The sequence below is a fragment of the Uloborus diversus genome, chromosome 4, assembly GCF_026930045.1.
Source record: "Uloborus diversus isolate 005 chromosome 4, Udiv.v.3.1, whole genome shotgun sequence".
In the NCBI taxonomy this organism is placed as follows: Eukaryota; Metazoa; Arthropoda; class Arachnida; order Araneae; family Uloboridae; genus Uloborus; species Uloborus diversus.
The window spans coordinates 156,570,896-156,598,649 of NC_072734.1; the positions used below are offsets into that span (position 1 = coordinate 156,570,896).

The 27,754-nt window shown below is 32.7% G+C and overlaps 1 protein-coding gene across 1 annotated transcript in view; it reads right to left on the reverse strand.

Moving 5' to 3' along the window:
- Nucleotides 1-8,258, reverse strand: part of LOC129220939 (uncharacterized) — a 31,515-nt gene extending 23,257 nt beyond the window's left edge. The window contains exon 1 of the mRNA XM_054855374.1: nt 8,190-8,258. Coding sequence (XP_054711349.1) covers nt 8,190-8,258 — 69 coding nt within the window. The remainder of the gene's footprint in view (nt 1-8,189) is intronic.
- Nucleotides 8,259-27,754: the final 19,496 nt, after the last annotated feature.

Genomic DNA, 27,754 nt, shown 5'->3' on the forward strand with positions numbered 1-27,754 from the left:
CAAGCGTGATAAAAGTATATTGTAGCACGTTGGGACAAATTCCACAGATAAAAATAGCTTGCTACCACATTTTATGAACTGTGCCCTCGCTTTTTAAAATTCTTCCAAAATTTTTATTTAGCGAGTTCTATAATGATTGAATATTTAAAAAATATATATTCAAAAGCAGAAAATGAAATTTTTAAGTCATTTTCGGGCCCCCAATGAATTCTGAGGGGAAGCTCAAGGTTCCCGAGCCTTTCGGGTGATCAGGCCCTGCCTATACATGTATTGTAAATCGATTGAAAATTTGTATTCAGCATATCAACATTATGTAATATCACATTTTGTACGGTAAGCAAGCCAGGGATTTTCTACCGATTGGTATAGAAAGTCTTTCAATCTAGTCCAAATTGTTTCTGATTCTACTTTGAGTTGTAAATCGCTCAGCGATTCATAGTTCCACTTCGTCTTTGGCTGGTGTAGTTAAGTGCATAAGAGCACAAAATAGCCGGTTGTTGTGTTCCTACCAGAAGTAATGTAATACATTGCTTTATTCATCATTACTTTCTTCTACATCTAATGTATAGAAAAATAAATATTAGATTCATGAAAACTTTCGATTTTCCAGTTTTAGCGGCTTTTCCATGTTCTAACTCCTTCAAACCTGGCGTCCGGTATACCGGAAATGAACTTGAAACAACTGGAAATTATTTACTAATTTATTAAAAAATTACTTGATTTTTTTTTTTTTTTTTTTGCAGTTCACTCTTCACATTCTGCTTATAATTTATCTGTGAAAGAATTTTTGGTTTTGGGATTGATAACACCAACATATATAGGGATTGGGAGATAGAGAGTGGCTCATTTTTACAACCATGGATTCTCGTCGCAAAAGCGATGTTTTTTTTCTCTGATTTTTTAAAAAATATATAATTTCCTCTCTATTATTTCGAATGCTTATATGTTTTATAATTGTTAAGACCACATTTTACAACGAAGTTTGTTTGGTATTTCATCGTTTTTTTTTAATCTGAAATATTAACATCAAAAATATAAGTCCGGAATATTGAACGCATCATAACTCTTTTAATTTTCCCCTACGAACTTGGAATTTTGTCTATAAGATACTCTTTACCATAATACAGTGTATGCCAAACATAAACATTTTTGGTTAAGTATTTCATAATTCCGACTGAAGGGGTTACGGGGTTAATTTTTGATCGTTTTGGGAAAATGTTTATGTGTGTGTGTGAACACTATTTGTGGGCATTCTAACTCAAAAAATGTAACACAAAGACTGTTCAAAAATTTTATCGCAAAAGGACCCAGATGAGAACTATTGCAGATTATTTTTTGATGCCAATTAGATGGTGCTATGCAAAAGTGTCAACCCACCACGCCAATATACATTTGAAAATTAAGTTTAAAGTTGAACATCAATGACCAGTTTCTTGGAAGTGGGTTGGCATTTTGTTCATTTGACGGCATAGCAGTACAGAATTTGACAAAAATCATTTTCACATCCTATTATAGTATGTCAGTTTTTAAGCCAACCTACGTGAATATCTTATTTTTTGAATTTTTGTGAGTTAACTCATTTTTGCATAACACCGTCCAATTGTTCCAACAAGTGAGACGTAAACCGAAAGTTTTCCCGTCAAACATGATTGTTATACCTCAATGCTATTCACACACACACACACGCACGCTCGCACAAACGCTAAACGAACTGTTTATATCAGGGATTTACTATTTCTTCATACAAATGTACATTTTCCGAAGTCTGTTTAATTTTTATAAATCACGTGAAATAGATTACCTGAGAGATGATTTATTTTTGAAGAAAAAAAAAGAAAAAAAATTCTTTTTAAAATATAGAACTGCGTATGCTAACTTCGGTGAAAATTGATATTTCGTATTGCCTGGGAAAACCCCAGTTTTTATGATACAGAGCGGCTTTGAATTAAACGCTGAAATTTATTAAAAATTATATATTTTGCTTGTTTTATATAAATTTGCTGTTCATCGGATCCTCAGGTAAATTTATCTTAAAATTGTATAATTTATTATTTTTATTAAGAAAAATATTCGTTGGTTCATCACTAGAAGAAGCTATGCTAATGAAACGCGTTTCTCTTCAACGCGGCATCACAGTTAGTTCACCCGATTGCCGAATCTATTAGAAGCCTTCAAATGTTAAACCATTCCCCCGGGATGTGCAAGAATAAAAGTGAAATTTTATCAAGCTCATCTCAGAAGTGTGCGATGTGCGTGGAAAAGCGGGAATTCGCTTGCCTCCGGACAAAACGGATCCTTCAAAATATGCCATCGTAATAGCTTATTACATAATAATTTCGCGGAAAACAGAAGCCAAGAAACTTCTATTTCCATCTTATTACAAAGCTTTCGTCTTGCGGTTACATTATATTGAAGAATTCTTTGTGGTTAATAGCAAAACTCAGAATCACTTATCTTTTTTATATTGTGTGATTTTGCGTATTTTTCTTGCCGCCTTTCTTAGCTTGCCTTTTGTACTTTTTTACTGTTATTCATAGTTGCTTGGCTAATACTTTAAAGAAAATTATGTATTTCTTTATGAACACACTAATTTCTACACTTTCATATAACACTTGACTTATTCTCACTAACAAATATTTTAGCCATATTTAAAGATAGCACCAGATTAGCACTTGTAGTCTTGAATTTGAAGCACAACAGCGAAGTATTCTCTCGTGTGCAAGTAAAGGGCAATAACTGCAAATTTGTTTTTTTTTTTTTTTTTCATCTATTATACGTTAGCTTTATTGCACAAGCTTGCTTGGTTTCCGCTTTAAAAAAGGTGCGAAAAAACGTCTAATTCCAAGATTTCCCTATGGTTAATATTGAATTCGTCACAAATTTCTTCAAATATCTCAAAAACTCATTTCTGCAGCTACTGCCGTTTGCCTACACACGGCAGTCTTACTCGTTATACAATCGTAGTAGAGTAATGATTACAAATACTTTACAATGTGAACAAAAATTTTCGTAAATTTTATGGTTTGAAACTGACAGCTGAGTTGGTTTTGGTAAAAATTGGTAAAAAACCGTCTCGACTATGAGTTTATTTCGCAACTTTTACGATTTTTTTACAGTCAACCCAGTAGCGAGCTTGAAATCGTAAACTTTACAGGGCTTTTTATATGTTTAAAATGTTTTTACAACTAGAAGTGTGTAGTTTGTAGGGAGATACACTCCACTTCTCGGGACATTCCAAAAGTGACTTTTGTCAAATTTTCTCTCAAGGAATGTTTGTCAAAAACAAGGAATAGCACAGCGAAAAGCGAACTTTTGGCTATTTTTTCCACTAAGTCGCCACAGTCTTTGATTCATTTGTCATGCCTTGAAATTATGGGAATGCGTGTAATTGAAGTTATTTTTGGAACATCTCCTCATTTCTTAAAAAGTACCCGAAAATGTTCAATAAGCAAAGTACGAACCCAAGAGCATTTATTTAATGAAACTAATACTTTAAAATATTTATTGAAGGAAACTTATATTTTCGTAACAGGAGAATGAAAGTGTAAATGAATACATGTGGTAGTGTTTTATGATGATGTCTCATTACAAATCTGAGTCTAATAATAAATTTAAATTTGTCCATTCTTTTAACATATAACGTGTTGAAATGCGAAATTTCGAATCGCATTTATTTATTTTTTTTTTTCACCGAGGCTAAAAAGATTTTGAATTGAAGCACTTTGGTCAGTGAAACCGGATGACGATAAAAGTTTGACTCTACCACAAATTTTAATCGATCTCACTACCCAATTGCCCATCACCATAACTAATTGAAAAATTGGACAACTTTCAACTGATAAATAATTTTTAATACGGTAGAACCCATCTCAATTCAACAAGTGCTGTAACATGATGGTCTCGAAATTTTTTGAATTTAACATATGTTAAAATTCATAAAAAATTAAGAAATACCTTTTTTTTGTTTTGCCCAAAAAATTCCTAGGCCGAGATACAGACCGCCAAAGATGGCGGTCCTGTCGTGATTTCTCACCAGGGATTTTCGTCAAAATCTTTAAAGTACATTATCTCAGGAACGGTCATATTTTGCTGCGGTTTATTTTATTTAAAAGAATATTTTTTCTTGTTTAAAAAAATATGCAGCATTTTGAAATATGTGCTTTAGTTTTTTCCTACAGTCTTTTGAAAAAAAGAAGTTTAAAATAACGTTTTTAATTTTTCTCGAATATGTCAATTTCAAAAGTTTTCATTCTTTTACAGTTTATTAGTACCACTGAGCACTACGTTTCCTGAAAAGGAGAGCTTCCACTTTTTCCTTTAACAGATTTTAGAGGCATTTGAGAAAATGAGGGTTTTTAAGGAACTCTTTACGTAAATGCAGACCTGTAAATTCAAAAAAGTTCTTCGGGACAAGTGGCCAGAAAACACTTTTAAATCAATTATATAGCGAAATTTTAATTTTGAGCACCATTTTATTCAGGATATGAAATTTAGTGAGAACATTTAGCACAACGAGTCTTTCGGCGCTACGCTGAAAGGTTGCGTGGGGAAATATAGCGAATCGGCTGGAGACCGCATTCTAATTTTCATAAAAAATAAACTCCTGGATAAAGTAGAGACTCAAAATGTAAATTTAGCTGTATAAACTAATTAAAAGCGTTTTCTGGCCACTTGTAACGGTTTTTTTTTTGAATTTTCAGGCCTGGAATTATGTAAAGAGTTTCTTAAAAACCCACATTTTTTCAAATGCATCTAAAATCTGTTAAACGGACAAGTGGAAGCTCTCCTTTTCAGAGAACGTAGTGTTCAGTGGTACTAAAAAACTGAAAAAATAAGAAAATTTTAAAATTGACATATTTGAGAAAACTCAAAAACATTATTTTAAACTTTTTTTTTCAAAAGACTGTGGGAAAAAAACAAACTAAAGCACATATTTCAAAATGTAGCATATGTTCTTAAACAAGAAAAAATATCCTTTTAAGTAAAATAAATCGCAACAATATACATTCTACTGTTCCTGAAATAATGTACTTAAAAGATTTTAACGAAAATTCATAGGACCGCCATCTTTGGCGGCCTGTATCTCAGCCCAGAAATTTTTTTGGGCAAAAAAAAAAAAAAAAAAAAAAAAAACGCATTTCTAAATTTTTAATGAATTGTAACTTATTTTAAATTCAAAAAAAAAAAAAAAAAAAACATCATGTTACAGCCCTTGTTGAATTGACATGGATTCTACCATACATAGTATTTTAAAGCTGCGTGTGTTTATTTTAATTCTGCGCGGAGTGTAATTGGCATGAAAAACTAAATTTAGTACTGAAAAATAATTGTTATATTGAAGAAATTAATAATAATTTTAAAAAAATGTATGACCCCTTTAGAACAAAAGTCTGACTATGATTTTGCGGATTTCTAAACTTTTTTTTTTGAATATTTTTCCCGAAAAGAAAATTTTATCACGCTTTTACCGAGTTTTAATTCAGTTTAGCAGAACTATATACATGCCATCTTTTACCTGCAAAAAATGCTTCATGCTATACATAAAATATTTTTGCGACTGGCAAGAATACACTTGAAACGGTATTCAGTCTTAGTTATCACTTTTTCTTCTGAGCAATGAATCGTAGTTTGCATGTACTAATTTCGTTGATGAATAGTAATTATTATTTTTAAAATTCTGTCAAATTTGTCTAGTAGTTAAAAAATATTTTCTAGTAAAATCAAAATCTCAATTACTTTGACTGATTTTAAGTATGGGCACTGAGTGCCCCAACTTGATGTTAAGTGCATAAAAAAGACATTTCAAATATTTTTAAACGGCCTTATATTCATGGATGACGTCAAAATTCCACGCTCCATTGGTGCCGGTGTGTCGGCGGGCCACCCACAATCTGCCCCCTAATCACAGGGGGGAAAGGTCCCTGTGTCCCCCACCGGGAAAAACACGAGCCTTTTGTGCCTTCCGACCACAAAAGGGGAAAGGACGGATGTGACAACTATCTGCGAGGGACGGAGGATGGGGAGAGTCCGTTTCATGAAAAGGTATTTTTTAAACCGATTTTTTTGAGTGCATTTTACAGATGCGATGCGCATTTAGCTGTCTTTTCCCTGCAAATTGTTCTTTCTCTCTAGTACGCGTGCATTGTGTGGGGCTGCATTTGCCCGGACAAATCGGCAAGGGTTATCTAAGGTTCAGTTATATAGGGCGCTTCTTCTCCTTTTCAGTTGGAGATTGAAAAAAAGAAAAATGCAGTAGTCATAATGAAATTTTAGAATCCTCCGCCCTCAAGAAGAGTATTTTATGTACCACGCTTGCGACTAAAAGGCACCGAAATTCGTGAGGTTTTTTCATAGGCAGCATTCAATATTTTTTTTCTTTACTTTTAAGAAAATATTAAGACCTTTTTCAGTCAAAAATTCCTCCCGTTTTCGTTTTGGAGACGATATCAGACCTAGACTTTGTAACCCAATAACAAAAACAAATGAACATAAAAAAATGCTTTCTGCAGTTTATTTCAGGAACAGTTTTGATCAATTGAAAAAATAGAGCCCTCTTTGAAAAGTTAAAATTAATCAATGAAAAGTTTTTTTTTTATTGAAAGCATCTCCATGGTTAATACGTCACTGGGTATTTCAGTATGTAATCAAACTACGCCATTCGCGAAACATAGTCATAATAAATATTATTAGCGTAATATGTTTAGTCATCATACTAAATAAATTAGAATAAAGCTTATAAGGGCTTTTCTCATACTAGAAGTGAGAAATAGACATTTACTTGTGAAAAGTAGGCTTTTTTTATTTCACATATATAATTCATTTGAATATATTGTTTCGTCATAATGTGTGGGAAGTAAAGCAAAATTTGGTGAAATTTTGAGTGTATGTCATGCTGTTTGGAAAGTAGGGATACGTCATGTGGGGACTATGTCATTCAATGCAAATTAGAAAAGTCAGTTTAAAGTCCTTAAAGCCAGTTGACACGTGATCATTTTTTGTACTACTAAGCTTTCTACTTTTTTTGAAATAGATTGGGCGCTCTTGCGACTGATGTAGATTCCCTTGAAAAAAACAGGCCAACTTATTCGACACTTTGGTTCCAAGGCAGCTTTGAATCCAACCCTGTTTCTAGTATTTATAAATACGTTATAATATTCGCTGGTTGCTATGTCGTAAAACAATTGATGACAAGTTGAGTAAAATGTCACTTAAGGTAAATCTACAAAAATAACTTCGTTCACAAATTGAGCAAAAATGTCTCTGGAAATATTTACTGCAATCAACCCCATTTTCACACCTTATTTATTTTTAATTTGTATTAACTAAATCTTCATTTACAGAATAAAATTATCAAACATCAATCAGGCAACACATCTAAAGCTTAGGCACCAGTTTTCTGCAACGAGGCTTTTGTACAAAAACTTATTTTGCCTCCCGACAATATCGGAACCAAAATGTCGGATAAGTCAGCTCCCCTTATATTGTGACCTTAGACCGATGTGGACGGCAGGGCATTTCTCTCTATAGTAAATTTGGTGTTGTTTGGATTTGTTTATAAATTCATTAGCAGTTTCAGCTCTAGGATTCGTGCCGGAATAATTGCTTTTCAGTATTATAAAGTTACATTGCACAAAACACTTTGTATACTTCAACACTGCAATTGAATTACTCTAACAGTAAAGACTTGAATTTTAAAGAATCAATTTAATAAATAAAGGAGCATGAATAACACGAAATGTATTGGGAGTACGTATAAACTATTTACCACAACAAAGATGCTATTTGCTTTGGTCGGATGTCTTTTCATCCATAAGCTCACTACGTTTTGCATTGAAAAAGACGTTCCCTGAAACGACGAAACATACGTCTGCAGTAATCTGCTAATATGTGCTTTTTAGACGTTGTTACTTTACGTTACTTTACTTTTAAGCACAAAGGTATTTATTTATCTCACAACAGATTGGTTGACAAAGTGTGCTTTGCTCGACACTTTGTGTCAACTAATTTTTTTTGTGCTTCCGTGAAAAGGTTTTGAGCATTTACGACCTTCACAGTATACATGTTTCTGTCATACAGAACATTTATCTGATAAAGTTTAAGACATACATAAGTTCGAGCTACTATAAAAAGTAATATACTGAAAACTAGAAGTTTGAAGTTGTAGGAAGTAACGACAATGCGTCACTCACCTTTGGTATATTATTGTCGTTGATGTCCCATTCAGCAGAGGGTGTTCCCGAACCCTTGCACATGCTCATGACCTCCACACGATCACCCCTCCTTCTTCACCTCCTGTAGATGAAAAGATTTTAAGAACACATTTGCACGCTCAAAATTAATTCAACCGAAGTTTAAAATAACATTTCGCTGTTAAAAAAAACACAAATACTAAGTGATGACATGTTCCACTCTTCTTAAAGATAAATCTCATTATTGTTCGAATTGCAGCATTATTCTCGATGCAATCGACAAGAATCGAGTCCAAAAATAATGTACTTTTTGGACCAGAAAATTCTTTGTTGAGAAAAACTTCAATCCAATTGGTGTGCTTTGAAGAAAATGTTATTTTCAAATAAGTTAGTTACAAGTTTAGCAAAATGATGCAATATTTTATTTTAAAACAGAAAGTAATGTACGCGTACAGTGGTGGATCAAGAACTCGAACAGAGGGGGGGGGGGGTGAATCTAAGTTCAAGTGAGGAGTTACTGTTTTATTGGGTCTTTTTCTTCGTTTTTGCGGGGACTCTCATTCGGGGGAGGGGGGAGCCATCGCTCTTAGACACCCCTGTTTAAACAATATGAAATTTTTTCTACAAGGGGTCCCTCTTCCGAATCAGGGGATCGAATGCTATTTCCAGAAATTTGCGCAAATAAAAGTTCAAAAACGGAATTTGATGCTATCTGTAGAGACGTCAAGGTCATGATGAAGGTTCAGAGGCTCTCTTCAGAAGTTTTTCGGCGTAGAACTCGGAAAAACACAATTATAGGTTATGTTTGGGAACGTTAGGAGAGGAAGGCATTGATAATTTACTTCAGCAATTTTTCAAAATTGGAGTAGTCTTTAAGAAGCAATTTTACGCAATCTCTGGTGAAGTTACGGTACTAGGTCGCTTTCCTCCGGAAATGTTTAGACTTTGAACATGGAATTTTAGGTATATTTAGTGAAGTTTAGGAAACGTGGAGAGTTCAGAGACGCTCTGAAAATGTTTAGTCAGTACAGTTTAAAAGGCGCTATGTTACTCTATGTTAGGTGATGTTTATGAAATGGGAAAATTTGGAGGCTCTCTATGAAAATGTTTCAACAATTAAATCTTAAAAAGGCTGCCTTTGGTGGCGTTTGTAAAACAGGAAATTTACATGCCCTCTCGAAGCTTTTTGCCCCTAAAGTTCGAAAGAAACTAAACTGTATGCTTTTCGCAAAAGTATTGAAGTATTTAAAACCTTCGAAATTTCGGTTTTATCTTGTGGACTATCTAGTTTATTCTGATCTCATATTTGATAACATATTCTAATAGGAAATCATATTTTCATGGATGTATCCATAAGGGGTTAGGGCAACTGCCCCTCCCTAAATTCTAGATTAGAGTATTTTTATTTCGTTATCTTGCATTTGCTGCTTTTCCAAGCTCAAATCTGCATTTCTGATAAAAGTCAATTTTTCTTTATTGAGTTTATTTTCTCAATCGTGCATTTACTTCATTACACATAACAATTTGTCGGAAAAGCCCATTGTAGAGAAGAGAAAATAGTAGGCACCGCGATTGATGGCTAGATGTTCTGTAATTCTTTAAAAATGCTTTTAGGATGAGTTGAGCGTTATACTTCCGAGTGCAGGTTGTAAAAAGGGCAATAACTGAAAAATTCTCATTTTCCATTTTTTTTGCATTTTTGTAATCCATTGTACGTTATCCTTACTGTACAAGCTTGCTTATTTGACTTCCGCTGAAAAAAAGACGCGAAAAAAACGTCTAATTCCAACATTTTTCTGTTGTTAGCATTGAATCCACCACACATTTCTTAAGATATAACGAAAGCTCATTTCTGCAGATGCTGCCGTTTACCCTGCACACGGCAGTATAGATGCCAGATCGTTAGATGTTATCTGCTGTGTAAAGCCCCTGGCAACGAAGACACTGGGTTCAATAAAAGGGCAATTCCTATTCTTAATGATCATACATAAAACTTTTTGGTGGCGGCAAACGCATAGGGCTCATTTCAGTTATGTTTTCCCTTTTTTTCTTTTCTTAGTCTCTTTTTTTCGTACTCCGCATCATTCTTACAATAAATTAAAAGTTGGACGCTTTTAAAAGATTAAAATTCAGTTCATCATGCTATTTTTAGAATATGCAATGTATTGTTTTCCGTTCTTATTTAATATTGATTTTTGTATTCTTAAAAATATTTTGGTAGATATGCATAACTGAATACAATAAAGTTTTTTTAGTCGCTATGTTTTCCATCATTTTTTTGAAAATACAATTTCACAGAAACTTTTTTTTGAATAAGTATAGTTTTTCGTGCATTTTCAGGATTCGTACAAAATGAATTTAAAATGAGGAACATAAAGAGTTAAGAACCAACTGCAAGAGAAATTGTTTGGGCTCAACAAATATGCTGTACAGAAAAACGTCTAAACGTTACATTCAAAAGAATTAAGAAAACTGAAGGGACAATCAATAATTTTGGGATATATTCTGAAATCGGAAAGTTTAAAAGACTGAATTTTTTCTATCAATGTTATTTTTCTTTATTTAGTTGCAAAATAAACTTCTTTAAAATGATATTTAGTGTCCCTAGCTATAATATATACTTTATCTTTCATACGTAAAAGGAAAATCAACACGTTAAGTGTCCCTAAGAGAGCAGGATTCTTTCAATTTTTAACAACAAATATTTTTTGTTTCAAGGGATATGTCTACACATACAGTCGGACCTCCATATATCGAAGTAGCAAATTGCCGGAAAAAAATTCGATATATAGAAATTTCGATGTATAGAAACGATCTTATTTTATCTTAAAAATCTCCTAAAACATTAAAATTAAAGCTAATGTTTGCGTATGAAACCTAATTCATAATTTATACGAGCATCGGATTAAATGAAAGTTAATAATTAAAAATATAACAGAAATTACATTTTTGCGCCTTCATGCATCTTCATTCTTCGGCAATTCAACTTGATCCGCAACATTAGGGGAGTTTCGTTTTGACAATGTAATCGAGAGAAAAGTAAAAAATCTACTTAACTTGAATGATTTTTACTGCAGCTAAAACGACTAGGAACGATAATAAACAGACAAAAGACTTGAAACTGATTTTAGAATGTTACTGGTTACAACTAAGATGGTATTTGAAATAAATTTGAGGGAATTTAAGAACTCTAGAACGAAACAACGACCTATCTACACACCCCTCAACATCAGATTCCTTATGAGTTTCGTAGCAACCCTTTAGTGAACATAATTTTCTCCCCTAACCTTTATTTTTAATGAGACAAACAGCCTAAAGAAGAAAAAAAAATCTACGAATGTCTCGAAAAAAATTCGATATATAGAGATTTTTTCGATATATAGAACATTTTTTCTATGTAATGAACATAGAAATTTGCTGGGATTTCGATATATAGAAAATTTCGATATGTGGAAGTTCGATATATGGAGGTCCGACTGTATATACCTCGCCCTGACTTAAAATATTAAAGCTCTTCCAAAAAATAACATACTTTTTCCAAATTGAAAACATATGATTAATTAAATTATATAATTATATATATGATTAATATGCTACTAAAGGTAAAAGCTGAAAACTGTTATAAAAAACTTAGTTTTTTTACTTTACATGTAATGAGCATTGTAATTAAAACATATGTACAGGCTTCAGATGGCTTGCCCAAAAGAGCAACTTATCGAAAGCAGTAGTGATTTTTTTTTTTTTTTACAGGCACTGTGATTTGTAACGAAAACATATGTACAGGCTTCAGATAGTTTTCGAAAAAGAGCAACTTATCGAAAGCAGTAGTGATTTTTTTTTTACATGCACTGACATTTGTAACGAAAACATATGTACAGGCTTCAGGAAACTTGTAACTTGACTGTACTTGAAATAATATCACCATTCACTACACTGTAAAAAAAATTCGGAAACGTTTCTGAGTATATCGTGCAGCTGCGGTTCATGAAATTTTCAAAAACGTTTCTGAGTATTTCGGAATTCTCTTTCTGTAATGTCCGGAAACGTGTCTGAGTATTTCGGAATCCTCTTTCTGTAATGTCCAGAAACGTGTCTGAGTATTTCGGAATCCTCTTTCTATAATTTCCAGAAATGTTTCTGAATATTTTGGAATCCTCTTTCTGTAATTTTCAGAAACGTTTCTGAGTATTTCGGAATCCTCTTTCCGTAATTTCCAGAAATGTTTCTGAGTATTCTGTGCAGCTGTGGTTCATGAAAGTTTCGAAAACGTTTCCGAGTATTTCGGAATTCTCCAAACAATTTTTGAAAACGTTTCTGAGAATTTCGGAATCCTTTTTCCGTGATTTTTTCTAAAAAATAATTATTTTTTAATAGTATTGCATGCCATATCAGTTTCAATTCTTTGATATCTAAGAGCAATGAAACAAGCAATTTTAGAATCATTCGTGGATTTTTTTTTTCTGAATTTCTAATGACAAATAGCATGGTTAACAGCATAACATATGCACAGTTATAAATTTTTGAAAATTTCTGAAATAATATAGTATAGTATAGTATAATATAGTAACAAAATCGTCGGGGGAGGGAAGGGGAGCACTTTCTCAAAAGTGGGATTGTTTGTTAAACAATATTAAACTTTAGTTTTTCTCTCAATATTTTCAAGACAAAATTATCAACATATTGTATTTTTAATGCAGAACTTAAAAACATATCTTGTATCAAACCTGATAGCTTTTATTTTCGGATAAAATTTGACAGAACTTACCTGCACTTTTCGTTCCGAAATTATTTCACGTCAAGTCAATTTCTTTGACGAACAAAGTGTACCGAAAAGTACCAACAGAGAAATTGATGAATTTAAATATGACACCAAAGTCCCCCTGCTGGAACCATTCGGGTTTATTCCTCTGTTCTTGCCCTTTTCCAGTTTATCACAAATATAGATACTTAATCAAAATAGGTTACTGATTTAGAGTGTGCGCAAAATGCATTATATATTTTATTTATTAAAACATTGAACTCTATTACATGATTATTCCATTTCATATGTACGAGAGCTCCCCCCCCCCCACACCATAAGAGTGATGGTGCACCCATAAAATGATATAAAGCGCCCCCCACCTTAAAAAAAGCAACCCCTTGAAAATGTCAATGGCACAGTCTGCGTGGTGAACGCCCCTCGTCTTCTCACCATATGTGCATTGCATATTAATAACATAGTATTTAAAAACTGATCACTTTTAAAACGATGACATGAAATAATATTACTTTTTATTTCAGCATGTAAATGCAGCTGTTCCATTTTTGCCACTGACTCATTTCTCCTGACTGTCCTACATTAAACTAGTATATCCACGAAGGAAATGTTATTTTCGGAACTAATGTCAAGGAATTTTTTTATTGTTAACCACATTTAACAAAATGAATAAGCAGATGAATTAATTTCATAACTATGTTCTTACTAATAGATAACATGGTCATTTTCTAATGGTATAAATATTTTTAAATGAATGAATAAATTATAATAAAAAAAGATAAATTATACCGGCACATTTTTTGTGAAGCATATTACAATACTAGAAAATATTTGCATTACCATATTTCTAATGAATTAAACAATTGATTTTTTTTTTCTTTTTGAACCAAAATGTATGTGCATCCAAGTATTTCGAAATAACTTTTCTGTGATTGCTTCTCAAATATAAATCTTACTTCTTTTGCGTAATTAATCAGTTTCAGTTGGTTACAACAAATAGTACACCGCGCACATAGGTATGTAGGATAACTTTAAATTAATTCGATAAACCCAAAAACAGTTACAATTGGAGCCTCATCAAATGCAAATCAACAAAAATATAAATGTATATAACAACATGTTTTAGCGGAAGAAAATCTAAGTACCTCCATTACAACTGAATAAGTAATCCAAACGGTTTCGTTTCATTAAGTATAAACACGGATGTTGAAACTATTCACGCTTGAACACACAATATATATCTAATTATGGTCGCATTGGAAATTGTAAAGAAGCAAATGGTTATTAACTAACTTAATAGCTGCGTACATCGTCTAAAAAATCAAGGGCAGTCCAAAATGCAAAGGCGTAAAATTAGTTTCGACACATTTTACTACTCTCTAGACATGAAATAACAAGCAATCCAATGCTCTGCAGCAACCATAGATAAGAAAAAAAGAAGTTCTCGTTATTTCCGACTCATTGGCGCCTGTGTTGGAAGGATGAAATAGGTTTCGAAGCGTTGCGTCATCACTTCCGCTTCTAGATATCTTGAAATAACAAAAAGCTTTCTGAATATTGAGGAATTCGCTATTGGATGAAGGATTCCTACTATTTCGGAAACGTTTCCGATATATCCAGAAACGTTTCCGAAATTTGTTACAGTGTAACTGCCAGATGGAATCCTAACATTTGCAAAAAAAGCCTTCGTGAAAACCAACTCTAGCTTTAATGGTAACTTTGACTCGGACACATTTTGTGGCATGATTATAATTAAAAGAAATTTTATTTTCATAATCGCTTTTAAAATATCGGGACCATTTTCATAACGACCAAGTAGAATATGCCGATCTTGGAGCACAACCAGCGCCGACTAAGAGGCAATGTCTGCCTAGTCGGGGAATAGGAGCCCGTCCCTTGAGGGACCCTGATTCGGAATCAGAGTACTATAAATTCGACAAGTTTTATTGTTACGGCGGGTGAGGGAGATCGACAAGGGAGCTTGCCTTGGCTCTCAGCGGCCCTGGGAACTAGAAGAACTTGTTTTATTGAGAAAAGATTGATTTATAAAAATTCTTAGAGGCCTATATGCTATTATACTAGGGTTGGTAACTTAATGTAAGGCCAAGAATTGGGTGGGGGAGGGCCTTAAAAAACTACCTTATGATTGTACCCATATTTGCCTCTCCCTAACTCGAATCATGGCTACACGCATGAATATGTTTCAATAATTTTTTAGTTATTTATATATTAGTGACATTGAAGTCATTGTGTATTAACATCAGACAGAGCTAGACCATTTAGACGCTATTGAGCAGTACTAACTACTCCTCAAATTGGTACTCACTCGTTAAATACTGAAATTGACTTTTCAACTGCTACCATAGATATTGGGAGAGTGGCTAGTATCGCGAGCAGAATGTTTGAAAGTTACATGAAAAATCGTAATATTTGACAATATACGGTAGTGTTGTAAAATAGGGGTTTGGGGTGCCCCTGGGCCGCGCTGTCCCTATGTGCAAGGTCGTGCGACGCACGACCGCGCCAGAGTCAAAAAGGCGCCTAGCTCTACGAATCAAATATGCTCCAAAAAGGGGAAATCTCTCCAACCAAAAATAATAATAAAATAAAATGGAATTTTATGTCCAATAGTGGTGGTGAAATAATATTGCTTATTGAAACAAGCAATCCGTCTCGCTGCCTATCTAAAAAGAAAAATTATTGCTTTGTGTCTGAACATGCTATTCGAAAGCGCAATATTTTACACTGAAAGCACGTGATGCTAATTAAAGCATGCATTAGCATTTTTATTCCTAATGTGAGTCGTGCATGCTATTCCTGTACGTTTATAGCACACAAGGATGAGCATATGAGGATCAAGAAATTTGCTATTCCCCACTTTGGTTCTTGCGGTAAATATGTTGTATTATAATTTGTGCAGTACATCTTTTTGAGGTTAACAGAGTACGATTAAAAATGTACTCTGTTATCCAAAATCAAATATTTACACATTGTTTTTTCAATAAATTGAAAACCAAGCGTATATTTTTTCCATTATTAATAACAAACTACATAATTTCATACACAAAACTGAGCATTGCTACACAAAACCCAATTTTGAACGTATTATTATTGGAACAGATAAAATCCGAAAAGCAGGGAAATAAATATAAATTCTTTAGACGTGATCTAGGTGAGGTTAAAGTGCACATCAGTCACTTTCACAACGTTAATGAGAAATCCGACACTGTTATTAAACATTCACATGTGACCACAAAATTGAATAAATTACTGTTAGTTTTATTTTATCTTTATAATAAGCTCAAATCTCTCTTGAAACTCTTCTATGTCCCCCCCCCCCACACACACACCTTGGCGAAGTGCACCTCTCTGGTTGAGAACCGCTGAAATAGAGAAGGATTTTAGAACGATCATAATTTTTATAGAACTCGAATAAAATGCATTCAAAGTTTAGTTTCTTTTGTATCGCTTATATTGTTTTTTTTTTTTTTTTTTAATTTTCTTTTATTTATTTATTATTATTTTTTTAAATCTACCATCGTTTTTTACAAATTCAATAGAGAGTTTAAGTGAAAGCTACATCTATTGTGCATAGGAAATGCTCGTTTGAGTGAAAATGTTGTTTCTATGTTTTAAGAAAACATGCGAAAACCGTTTGAGAAAAAAATATAAAAGAAATTAATTCTAATGAGGTGAATGGAAATGTACTATATAATTGAGGTGGAGTGAGAAGCAAAAGGGATGTAAGTGGACATTTTCAAGTTTTGAGTAAATCACGTTCAAAGTTCTGGTCCTAGGTAGGCTTTCATTGAAAAGTTTTTCTAAATCATGCTGTATTACAACACTTTTCAAGGCTACTAGTACCATCTCTTGCCCCAAGACAAAGGGCCTTTTACCATTTGTACTGTTTATCGCCAAATTTTAAATTTTAGCATTTTAACATCCCTTTGCTTCTCATTGCCTCAACAGTAAAATACCTCTGCGCAAGGGCTATTACGAATAGTTTCTTGGTTCAGCTGCATGACGTGTTTAGTAATTGATTTACTTTTTTTTAATTACTGGTGCAAAATTCCGATTTCCTTTCACGACGAACATTTTACTGACAAGATTTTTCTACGTCTATCAAATAAGAGCGTTAAGAAAACTTTTTTTTATCAGAATCCTAGGGAGATGCACAAATGTGCATCTTGAGTTTATGCACACTAATGAAAAGACTTAATTCCACAATCAAGATTTTGTACACACCGAGAAAAAAAAACAACACGCAAAGAAACGGAAAGAATAAAAAGACCAGTAAAGACAAGTTTCGAACTTTAAGAAAGAAAGAAAGAAAAAAGGTCCAGGCAACATTCTCGCGCCCATCGAAAAAGGAACTAGTTTATCAACAGCGGCGAACGCGAAAAGGTTGCCATACCGGGAGGATGCTGCATGCATTGCGGGGAAAGCGCTTCGCCGGGATCAACCGTCGGCAAAGCGGCGACCGCATCCCAAGAGCTACCAAGTGATGTGCCGTTGTTAAGCCCCTCCGCAGAGCCGGATAACTGAATAGGCCTACTAAGCCATGGCCTTGTACCACTTCTTTTAAGGGGCCCCCTGAATGGCTAAAATTATTTTTCGTCCTATGGTATTATTTAAGAGAAAGAAAAAAGAATAATATTTTCTACTTCATTTATTTCCCATTTCTTTTACTGCCTTGATGTGATATACTCTGCACCTCAAAATATTTTGAGCGAGTTCTTCAGCGCTGCGGCACTTGAAATTAGCATTTCTGGTTCCCAATGAATGGTTGTGTTTATTACGTTTCGTAAAAGGAGGCTTCGAAAAAGTGTTTGGTCTAGGGTCCTATAATATATTAATCGGGTCCTGCTCCTCAGTTTATGCTTGGAAATTACTATCAGTTGATATAGTGTTTGATTTCAAAGTTGGAAAATTTAACAATCATTTGTCGAAGTCTATAATAGTTTCAGTTAAGACAAACAAACAATTTATATTTTAGTTATTTTTGTTGTTTAAACTTAACTTTTTTTTAATATCAGCGATTGAATTTATTGAATAAAACAGGGGAAAATCAGATGTATGGGGGAAATAAAATAGAATACACCTAAATAAGTACTGCTTACTCTGACAACTGTTTCTCAATTTTTCAATAACTGAGTGGGAGAAAAATACAAATAATTTTAGATATGATTTCTCGTCATATAGAATTGATATTTCGTACTATAACCTGTACCAGAACCTTTCCATTTTGATAAAGTACGCAGAAGTTTAATGATGAAATTGTTTTCTTCAGTGGTGGAAATTCTCATAATTTTATGAGTTGCTCAGCAACTCATAAAATCATGAGAATTCAGTTGATAAAAAAAGTCCTCTTTTTAAATGTTACCCCCCCCCCCTCTATCTTTGATAGTTATTGTGGCAAAGATGGCGATTGACGACATCATTTCCTTAAATGCAGTTTTTGAACCAGAGTATTCTTTTCTGAATTCCATTCTAACGAAGACAATCTTTGGGTTCATGCCCAACAGGTCTATTGAAAAATATAACTTGACATTTGTACTAAATTATCAACATAGACACATATAAATTTTCACTTTAAAAATGGACTTCAGCAACCTTTAAATATGATCGGAAACTTTATTTGTAAGGTATTTGTGATTTCCAATGTTTTTATCATTAAAAAAAAAAAAAAAGAGAAAAATGGTGATGTAAATGTATGCAATAGTTAGAGAATTTGTTATGAAAATATGAATCTTTTTTATTTTTCTTTCGATCATTGCATTTTTTTTAAATGAATCATTTTCTTTTCCTCGAAGTATGGAATGCTTTATAAAGAGTCCAATACCGTGCATTGGTTTTTGATGCATAAGTCAATTTTATTTTGCTAAACTAGAGATTTCTTTAAAAAGACTGGTTTTGATGTAAATTTGCATTTTTGACAAAAAAATATAGCATTTATTAAAGTTCTTACTGTTTTTTTCTTAAATATATTACAGCAAAAAACTGTGAATATTTAATCCTACTGAAGATTTACTTATGTTTAAATGTTGCAGACATTTTTAAAGCTTCAATTTAAAGAATAAATTACTTAAATGGCAGTTAAACAAACTAATTATAACTAAGCAATAAAAAAGAAAGGCTTTTTATTACATTTGTTTGCATTTCTAAAATTTTACATTTTAAATAACATTAATTGCTTTTAAATCACGAAACGTAAAGTACTAAACTAACAAAGTAAATATTCTTTTTTGTTTCTGCTAAAAAATACGAGGGATTCTAGGCAGTTTTTTAAAAGAATAAATTATTGATTTCAATAATATATGAATGAGGTACCTTTATACATTTATCGACCCTGCTGTGATCATTACAATTTACAGTTACCGAAGTACTAATCTGCACATATTTGCACATGGGAACTAGCTCATCAAAAATATATTGATGTATAAAACAATAAAAATAATTATTTTATAGGTTTTTTCAAAAAGTTTTGAAATAGAATAATTTTTACATAAAGAACAAAACATGTTATTTTTAAATAAAACTTGAATACTCTTACTGTTTGATTTTGGAATCCTGATTGGATTCAACTATTAACATAAATCTCCCGTTGAATGACTTTTATAACTTTTCAAGTTTTCCCGACACTTTAAAAATTAAAAATGCTTGATGTTTCAACAGCATCTGCATGCTGAATCAAAACATAAATATACTGCTACACAAAAATGTAAGTTCGGAACTGTGTGAGAAAATTTTGTACGAATATGCTCCATTAATATCCCAATGCACATTATATCATATCGGGAAAAAAGAAAGAAAGAAAGCAACTAAATGAATATGGCGGTAGAAATTTCAAATTCTTAAAAACCATTCAAACAGTAGATCAAACGAAGAAAAAGAAAAAACACTCACCGCTAAAGTAGATTAAAACTAGCTTGAAAAAAGCTAGTACTATTATTAAAGTAGCTTGACATATATAATCACACGATATTAAGTGATAAATATCTTTAAAATCTTTAATAAAAGAGACCTTTTATTACATCTAGCTACATCTTCAAGGCAATAATCGTAAACACAAAGACAGAGCGTTATTTTCTACAATTTTTTAATTTTTTAACTGAAGAACCGAATAGTAGTTATTATTTTTAAAAAACTCTATAAATTAAACATTTGGTTAATACGTAGAGCTTACGATGCGTATGTACTTTAATTGAGAGAAACTCTTTACATTATTTGATACTGCTTCTTAGAATAAAATGGATTTCGAAAATATAAGAATTCTTCGTTTACTATAGCTTTAATTTCAAAAATTAGAAAATTATTTGAAAAAACTAAGAATAAAATTTTTTCTGAATGTCTGAAATATGAGTATATCCGGAATATTTCAACGAATTCGTTATAGTCTCCACCTTTAATCAATAAGGTAAAAATAAAGAGTAAACCTTTTGTTTTTGTACATTAAAAACAAAAAGTGAGTTAATTTTTTAAAATGCATCAAAATAAGTGGATGCATAATGTTAAACGTATGCAACTGCAAAACTTCATCAAAAAATTCAAAGTTATACTTCAGTTTGATTAACAATATGATGTTCTAGTTGAAAAATAAAAAATGTGATGACTAAATAATAATAATAATAATAAAATGCAGAGAAAAACTCATACCTGTACTTTGGTCCACTTCTGGCTGTCCAGTTTATTAGAAAGATAGCTGCCGGTCTTTGCACAAGAACAGAGCACCAAGAGCACTCTTAGCACCTGTATTGAGAACAAACTCACATATGATACCGAAGATTCTTCTTTGGCCTCCTTTAAATCCCCGCCTCCTTCTATGATCTTGGGAGTGATGCAGCAGTGAAATATTCATCGCCATTCCCGGCGCTCGCCAAGAAAATTTTAGTCTTGCTCGATGATGCCAAATAGCACCACTGGATCCAGTTTGCAAAGCAGTTTTTTTTTTTTTTTTGGGAGTGAAAATTTTCGTTTCCCCCACCGATCCGTTTCGCTCTTGTTAAATTCATGAGGCACCCCTCCCTCTCCTCTGCTGGAGAAACTTGAGTAATTGCGATTTACCTTTCGTGTTCGACTACCCCTGGGAGTGTTATGACACCCTTTTTTACAGTTTGGAACAAGGTTGACTGTGAGAGGAAAATAGAGCCAGATTTATGCGCCTCTTTTTTCTCTTTTCAAATCACTTAGCGGTTTAGGAAGACATTTGTTACTTCCATTCATATTATTTATTATTTTTTTCATTGACGGAAAACAAGATTTTGTTGCATGGAGTATTGTGTTATTTAGTAATTGCACACTGTGCGTACCGGCGGCGGCGTTGCGACTAGCAGACTTAAACTCCACGCTGGAAGTTAGTTGTGAAGAAAATATATAAGTGTACTAGAGCTATAAAAAACTGATGCACGTTTCGAAATTTGTTCATTTGCAATGAAAGTGATCTTGACTTGAGTTCACAATTTACTAGCATTTAAAGACTTTCTTGAATGCCTACTCTCGAAAAAGTAGTCAAAATTAAGGGAAATAAATATGAGCAGTACAGTAATGAATGAAATAGTTTATGCTACTGACATACTTTAAAAACGAAAAAGTTTAGAGAATAAACAACTGCAGAGAATTTATGACCATTCGGACGGGGAGGGGGGAGGTATATAAGTGATTTTTTTTTTCATTTGACTGAATAATTTTTTAATGAAATAATTGAATTCGAATAGTGGAAAATGTTCGTCAAACAAAAAATACACAAATAAATTTAAAAAATAAATAAATAAATGAAAACACTCACAATTTAATTAAAATCTTCTAAAATGAGGCAAATTATACAAAGTGTAATTTTGTGGAAAGGGGTTCCCGTCTCAGCATGCTTTTGTTTGACTAAGACTGAGTAAAAAATCTTGAAAATTTCTCAAATGATGACGGTACATCTTTGCAATTATCCGTTTTGCATTTTTGTGATGAAAACTAATTTGTTTTAACTTGTGTTAAATATAATTTCATTGCTGTCTTCTTCACATGAAAACATAGTTTAAACTAAATTAATTAGCTAAACTTAATGATTGCATCCCATTGTATAAAAACTCAGGTAAACTTATGACAATGTTTAAATATTTTTATTGAATTACGAATTCTTCTTAGTTTTGCAAGGTAGTCCTAATGTAGATGATGGGGCCTTTGTGAACTCAACATCCGGGGTTAGATGTGAACTTCCTATATATTCCTCATTATACTATTACTAGAAAGTCCCCCGTCAAGGTATACGGGTGAAAATTGCTTCTACATTTGAAAAAAGTGTGGTGATATTTTGAAAGTTGAAATTTTAATCCTAACTCCAGTGGATTAACCCTAAACTCCAGTAGATAGCGTGAATTGTTGACCACTTTTCGTTTCTTCATTCTCCTAAAATTAGTCTTACCTGTAAAACAGTTAAGTTACCGGATCCAATTCAACCTTGTCAAAATAAACCATTTCCCTGCATGTCAAACATTACCAAAATATATTGTCAAATTATCATGCCGTGGCGCGAGTTTTATTGTTGATGAAGTCAGCGTTACCCGATCAGTGAGTTCCCTATTATATCTATGAGGATTAGAGTGCGATATTACTTAAACGCACGATAGTTTTTAAAAAATGGACGAACTGTTTTCTATAATCAATTTATAAATTTAACGTCAATTAATATTTTAAAGATTGAATTTAATGAGTTATTAGATATCAGTGTAGAGTTTATGTTTTGTAAAGGTTCATTTTCAAATTGAAGTGACGTTTATTCCAACCGTTGCTTTACAATTAAATAGAGAAAAATGCACTTCGTAATGCTAAAATGTTTTGCACTCTATTTCATTATCTCATCAAATCTCTTTATCTTATACTAGCAGTACCCGCACAGCGATGCCCGTACTAAAACTTTAATGGAAGTCCGTTGAGTAAAAAAAATTGACGCCCCCTCCCCCTCTGATGTGAAATGATCGTTTTTCTTTGTATAAAATGCGTTTACACCTTTTCAAAAAAAAAAAAAAAAAAAAAACTTTTTAAGTTTCTTTGGAATTTAAAACTTTTCGTCAAATCATTAAATTAGATTTACAGTTGCTTTAAAACTCTATTTAACGAGTGAAGCGGTTTTTATTGCAATTTAAAATATTTCGCCTAATAAACAAAAAAAGACATCGAATAATATCTTTCAAATGTCAAAATAATTCCGCAGCTCTATTGTTTATCGCCAAACTTGCCCAGCAACCACGCTATCATAATCCATCCGTCTAACGATTAAAAAAAAAAAAAAAAACCATCCCGTGGAACATTCAAAAATCATCGTCAGAAAAAAAGAAGAAAATGTCGCACATTTAACTCGGATTAAAACAGATCAAAAGTTTCCTTTCTTTCAAAACAAATCGCCAAAACAATTAATGACATTAACGGTTGCCTTGAAACAAGAATCCTAGACTGAACTGCTCAGCGCCTAGCGTGCCAAGCGACCGCGCCACCGGTACCCAGCCCTTTTGCGAGTGAAGCGGATGTTTTTTTTTGGATCGCCAAACAAAAAAGTACAAAATCACATTAACAGTAGCTTTCAAATCTTTACATATTAAGAGCTGCATTGCCCGGCTACGCGGTCTACCTTGAGTACAAAAATTGTGTCAAGTGACATATACTCAACAATTAATTAAAAGAATAACTTAATAATTTAAAGAATAACTCAAATAAAAGAAAAAGAAAAACATGCAAAATTACCCTTCCAAACAATGACGACAGATATTAAAATACTTTTAAGAAATTAAAATGCGAAAGATGGATTTTAAAAGCGTAACCACGGAAACGCGAAAATAAAATGGTTGACAACCTGAATCAAAATGGCATATTTCAAAATTGATTTAAAAATGCTTGTAACTTTTTCTCCTTTGAAGGTAGAAGCTAATTTTTTCGACCATAGGTCTAGATATTTCTGGAGTAAAAAATGTCGCTTTTTCCAAAGGTGTCAAAAAGAAAACTGTGGGACAATTCCTTCACATTTTATTGATAGATTAAATGAAGAAAGTATTGCCATAATTTCAGCTAAGCCTAAAAAGGTTCGAGATAAAAACGCATATTGCTCCTGTCGTAATGAAGTTAGAGAAGTGAAACAAATTGCTTAGAACGCGGAAAATTCTACCCTTATCAACGATATAAAATATTAATATGTGCAAGTAATTTTTCACCCCTTTAATAGCCAATAATAGGCAATTTACGTGAAATTTGGGCCTAAATTTGAATAAAAAAAGAACTATTTATCGGATTTTTTTCGAATTATAGCCTATGTTACTCAGTAAGAAAGCACCTTTCATATAGTGAAAGAATTTTTCAAAAAGGTGCAGTGGTTCCGGAGATTACCTCGAACATATAAACACACAAAAATACGCCCCCTCTCTTTATAATATTAGTAAAGATAATATGTAAACATGGTTAATTGACTGTTTTTTACTTTCTTCTATATCTAATATATAGAAGAAAGTATTGGATTCGTGCAAATTTTCGAATTTCGAATTTTGACGGATTCGAACGTTTTGAGGTGTGCTGAGTCCATTTCGACCATTTTTGGAAAATGTCTGTCTGTCTGTGTGTGTATGTGTGTCCTTGTGTATGTGTGTGACCAGTTTTTTGTGGCCGCTCTACAGGAAAAACTCTTTCATGAAATCGAACGAAATTTGGTACACATATGTGCCCCTATGTGAACTTGTGCCCATTGGTTTTTCGCGCGAATTCCTCCAAGGGGGGTGGAGCAATGGGACGTTTTTAAGTTACGCGTGCTTGCTATTCCTCAGGAAGTAACTGGCGGAATAAAAAAAAAATTGGTCCATATGTTGCCATTAACAGGAACAGGTGCTGATTCAATTTTGGTGTCAATAACTCAAACGGGGGTTGAGCTATAGAACGTTTTTTGTCGTCAATTGTGACTGCTGTATCTGAAGAAATAATGAACGGAATGAAAGAAAAATTTATCGGCGAGTAGCCCTTAATGGGTATAAGAGCTGATTCTATTTTAGTGTCAACAGCTAAAAAGGGGGTAGCGCAATCGCCCGTTCTTTTGTTCCATTGTGAGTGCCCTATTTCAAGAAGTAATGCTACGTTCTGGTTGAAATTTGGAATATATGTGAATCCATATGTAAACAGGTTTTGGTTCAATTTTGACGCCAATCGCTCCAAGAGGTGTTGATTTTTTTTTAAAGGCGAATAAAAATAGCTTTATTAATGCAACAATAAGAAAGATAAATCGTAATAGATTGTCGTCTGCTTATTTCTCGTGATTTTAATTGTATGGAAATGATCAGAAATATTATCTCAATGATTTAAAACTTTTAACTGTTGCCATCTTATTTTTGTTAACAAATAAAATATTTTTAATTAATTCAAGCAAGGCTTTTAAAATAACTTTCAATTTTCGCTCTTTGCTTTGCTTTTGCAATAATTCAGACATTGGGATGGTCGTCAAGTTTTTTGCATGTGTAATTTTGTTTTTGTTGGGAATATTGCTTCCTCGTCTAGCATGGGGAGGAATCAGAAAAAAAAGAAAAATATAGAAGAAAGTTTCGTGATGGCCACAACATACTAGTTTATGCATGTTATACAAAACTACGAATAAACTCAACAACAAAAGTTGGTTTTCAAGGTTGAAAAATGAAAACATTTAATTTATGCAATAAATTATAATAAATTATGAAATTGATAATTATAAAACATTTGAACTGAAACTATTAAATTTCGGTGAAGCATTTTCTGGAAAAACATTTTTACGAGTGCCCAAAATTTCAGCTAAGACATTCAATATATTTTTTACTTCGCTTAAAAATACATTTTTCTGCCGTTCTGAGGTTTATCATTGCTGAATGTATAAATCCGACCTGTTAAGAAAAATTAAAAAAACTTAGTAAAACCACAGTATTTCGTATTTAAAACGTGCGTATTATATCGAATAACATGTGTCTAATGCCTTTAAAAACTCGTTTTATTTTCATTGCTTCATAATCCACTTTTTTAGTGCCACCAAACGTGTAGAAAATTGCCATATTTTTTAAATTTTATTTACTGAGATTTAAATATTTTTTTACAGATTTAAAAGTTATCATTCACACGCGCAGTGCGATTGGGTTCTAATCTAATGCATTATTTGCTGTGCTGATAAATATCATTCCTACGTACCTTTTTGTAGCCTACTTTCCCAGTAAAAGTCAGAAAAAGAAGAAAAAAAGCATGAAAGAAGGCTTAATGCATCTTAAAAATATCGCGGGAAAAAAAGGTCCAAAATAAATAAAATAATTAAATAAATATCGAAAAATTAAAAATTGGAAAGTAGGGTATTGAGATGGGGGGAAAATATCTGTCTGCCCCCCCCCCCCCAATATTTTTTGAATGAATAATCCGATTCGAACACACTTTTTTTGTTTGAAAGATCTCGGCGAGGACACCTCATTCCCATATTTCACTTTTTGATTTGAACTATTTTTTGTTCATTTTTGAACAGTTCAAAAAAACTTAACATTAGCGCCTCCGGGGAAATTCAAGGCAATTCCGAATTGTGAGGCGAATTTGCTTCAAACAAACTTTGCAGGAAAAAGCTTTTGATGAAAAACTTGAATATAAAATATCTTTTTGATTTGAGCAATTTTCCGTTCAATTTTGAACAGTTCAAATCCCTTAACATTAGCGCCTACGGGGAAACTGAAAGTCAATGTAGATTCCGTACTTGAAGGCAGATTTATTTCAAACAAATTTTGTTGGAAATAGCTCTTGACGCCAAACTCCAGACTCCGACTCAGAGAACTTAGGGGCACCTAAATTCGACTCCAACTCCTGTGCCCGACAATTAATCGGACTCCGACTCTCCGACTTCGACTCTGACTTCGTTTCTTTGGCAAAAATTTATACACGGAGGACAAATGACTGACTCCGATTCTTGGACATTCGACTCTGACTCCTTTATCCCAAAATGAGATTGACTCCGACTCCGCAGCTATAGTTTTAACTGTGAGATATTTATTGTTGATATGACTTGTTTTTATTTTCACGCTAAAGTTTTAATTTAGGTAGGTATTCAGTTTTCGGCGAATAAACTCGAAGTTATTAAGTTTCTAAATAAAGATATGCGCAGACGATTTTTTTTTTTTTGACAATGAAAATTATTTCTTTAAGTTGACATTTTATTGTTTTTATTTATTTTGGTAAGTGCATTAATTCATTTAAAAAATTATTTTCGGCAAAAGGGGAAAAACAAACGATTTTTTTTTGATATGATGTTTTTATTTTAATAAGCTTATTAATTATTATTTTTTCGTTTTGAAAGCTGTTAAAGAATTTTTCGTTAATGGAAAAAAGTATATTAGCTGCTTTGTTTAAAAGGTGCTGCTATTTTATTTGTTCGTTTATTTATTTATTTTTTTACGCATCTAATTTTTTAGATAAGTGAGGCATATTTTATTCCTAGAAATCACCTTAAAATATTAAAAAATTATGTTTGAAACAATTTGCGATTTTAGCTATTTTTGAGAATATTGATCAGGTACTGGAAAGTAGTATGGGTATACGGGAAAGTAGGCTCGTTTAGTTCTAGACGGAACTTTTTGCTTTATCATAGCATTATGCTAGTCTAAAGTAAATTTTTGTTTGTCTAAAATAGAATGAACTGCACGAGAAACGATCATTTGATCATAAACTTTTAAAATAAATGACTCCATAAACAATCATTTGATTATAAATCATCGTGAATGAATCACTCAATAACCAATCATTTGATAGTGAAATCATCCTAATGAAACTCTCGATAGTCGATCGTTTGATTATA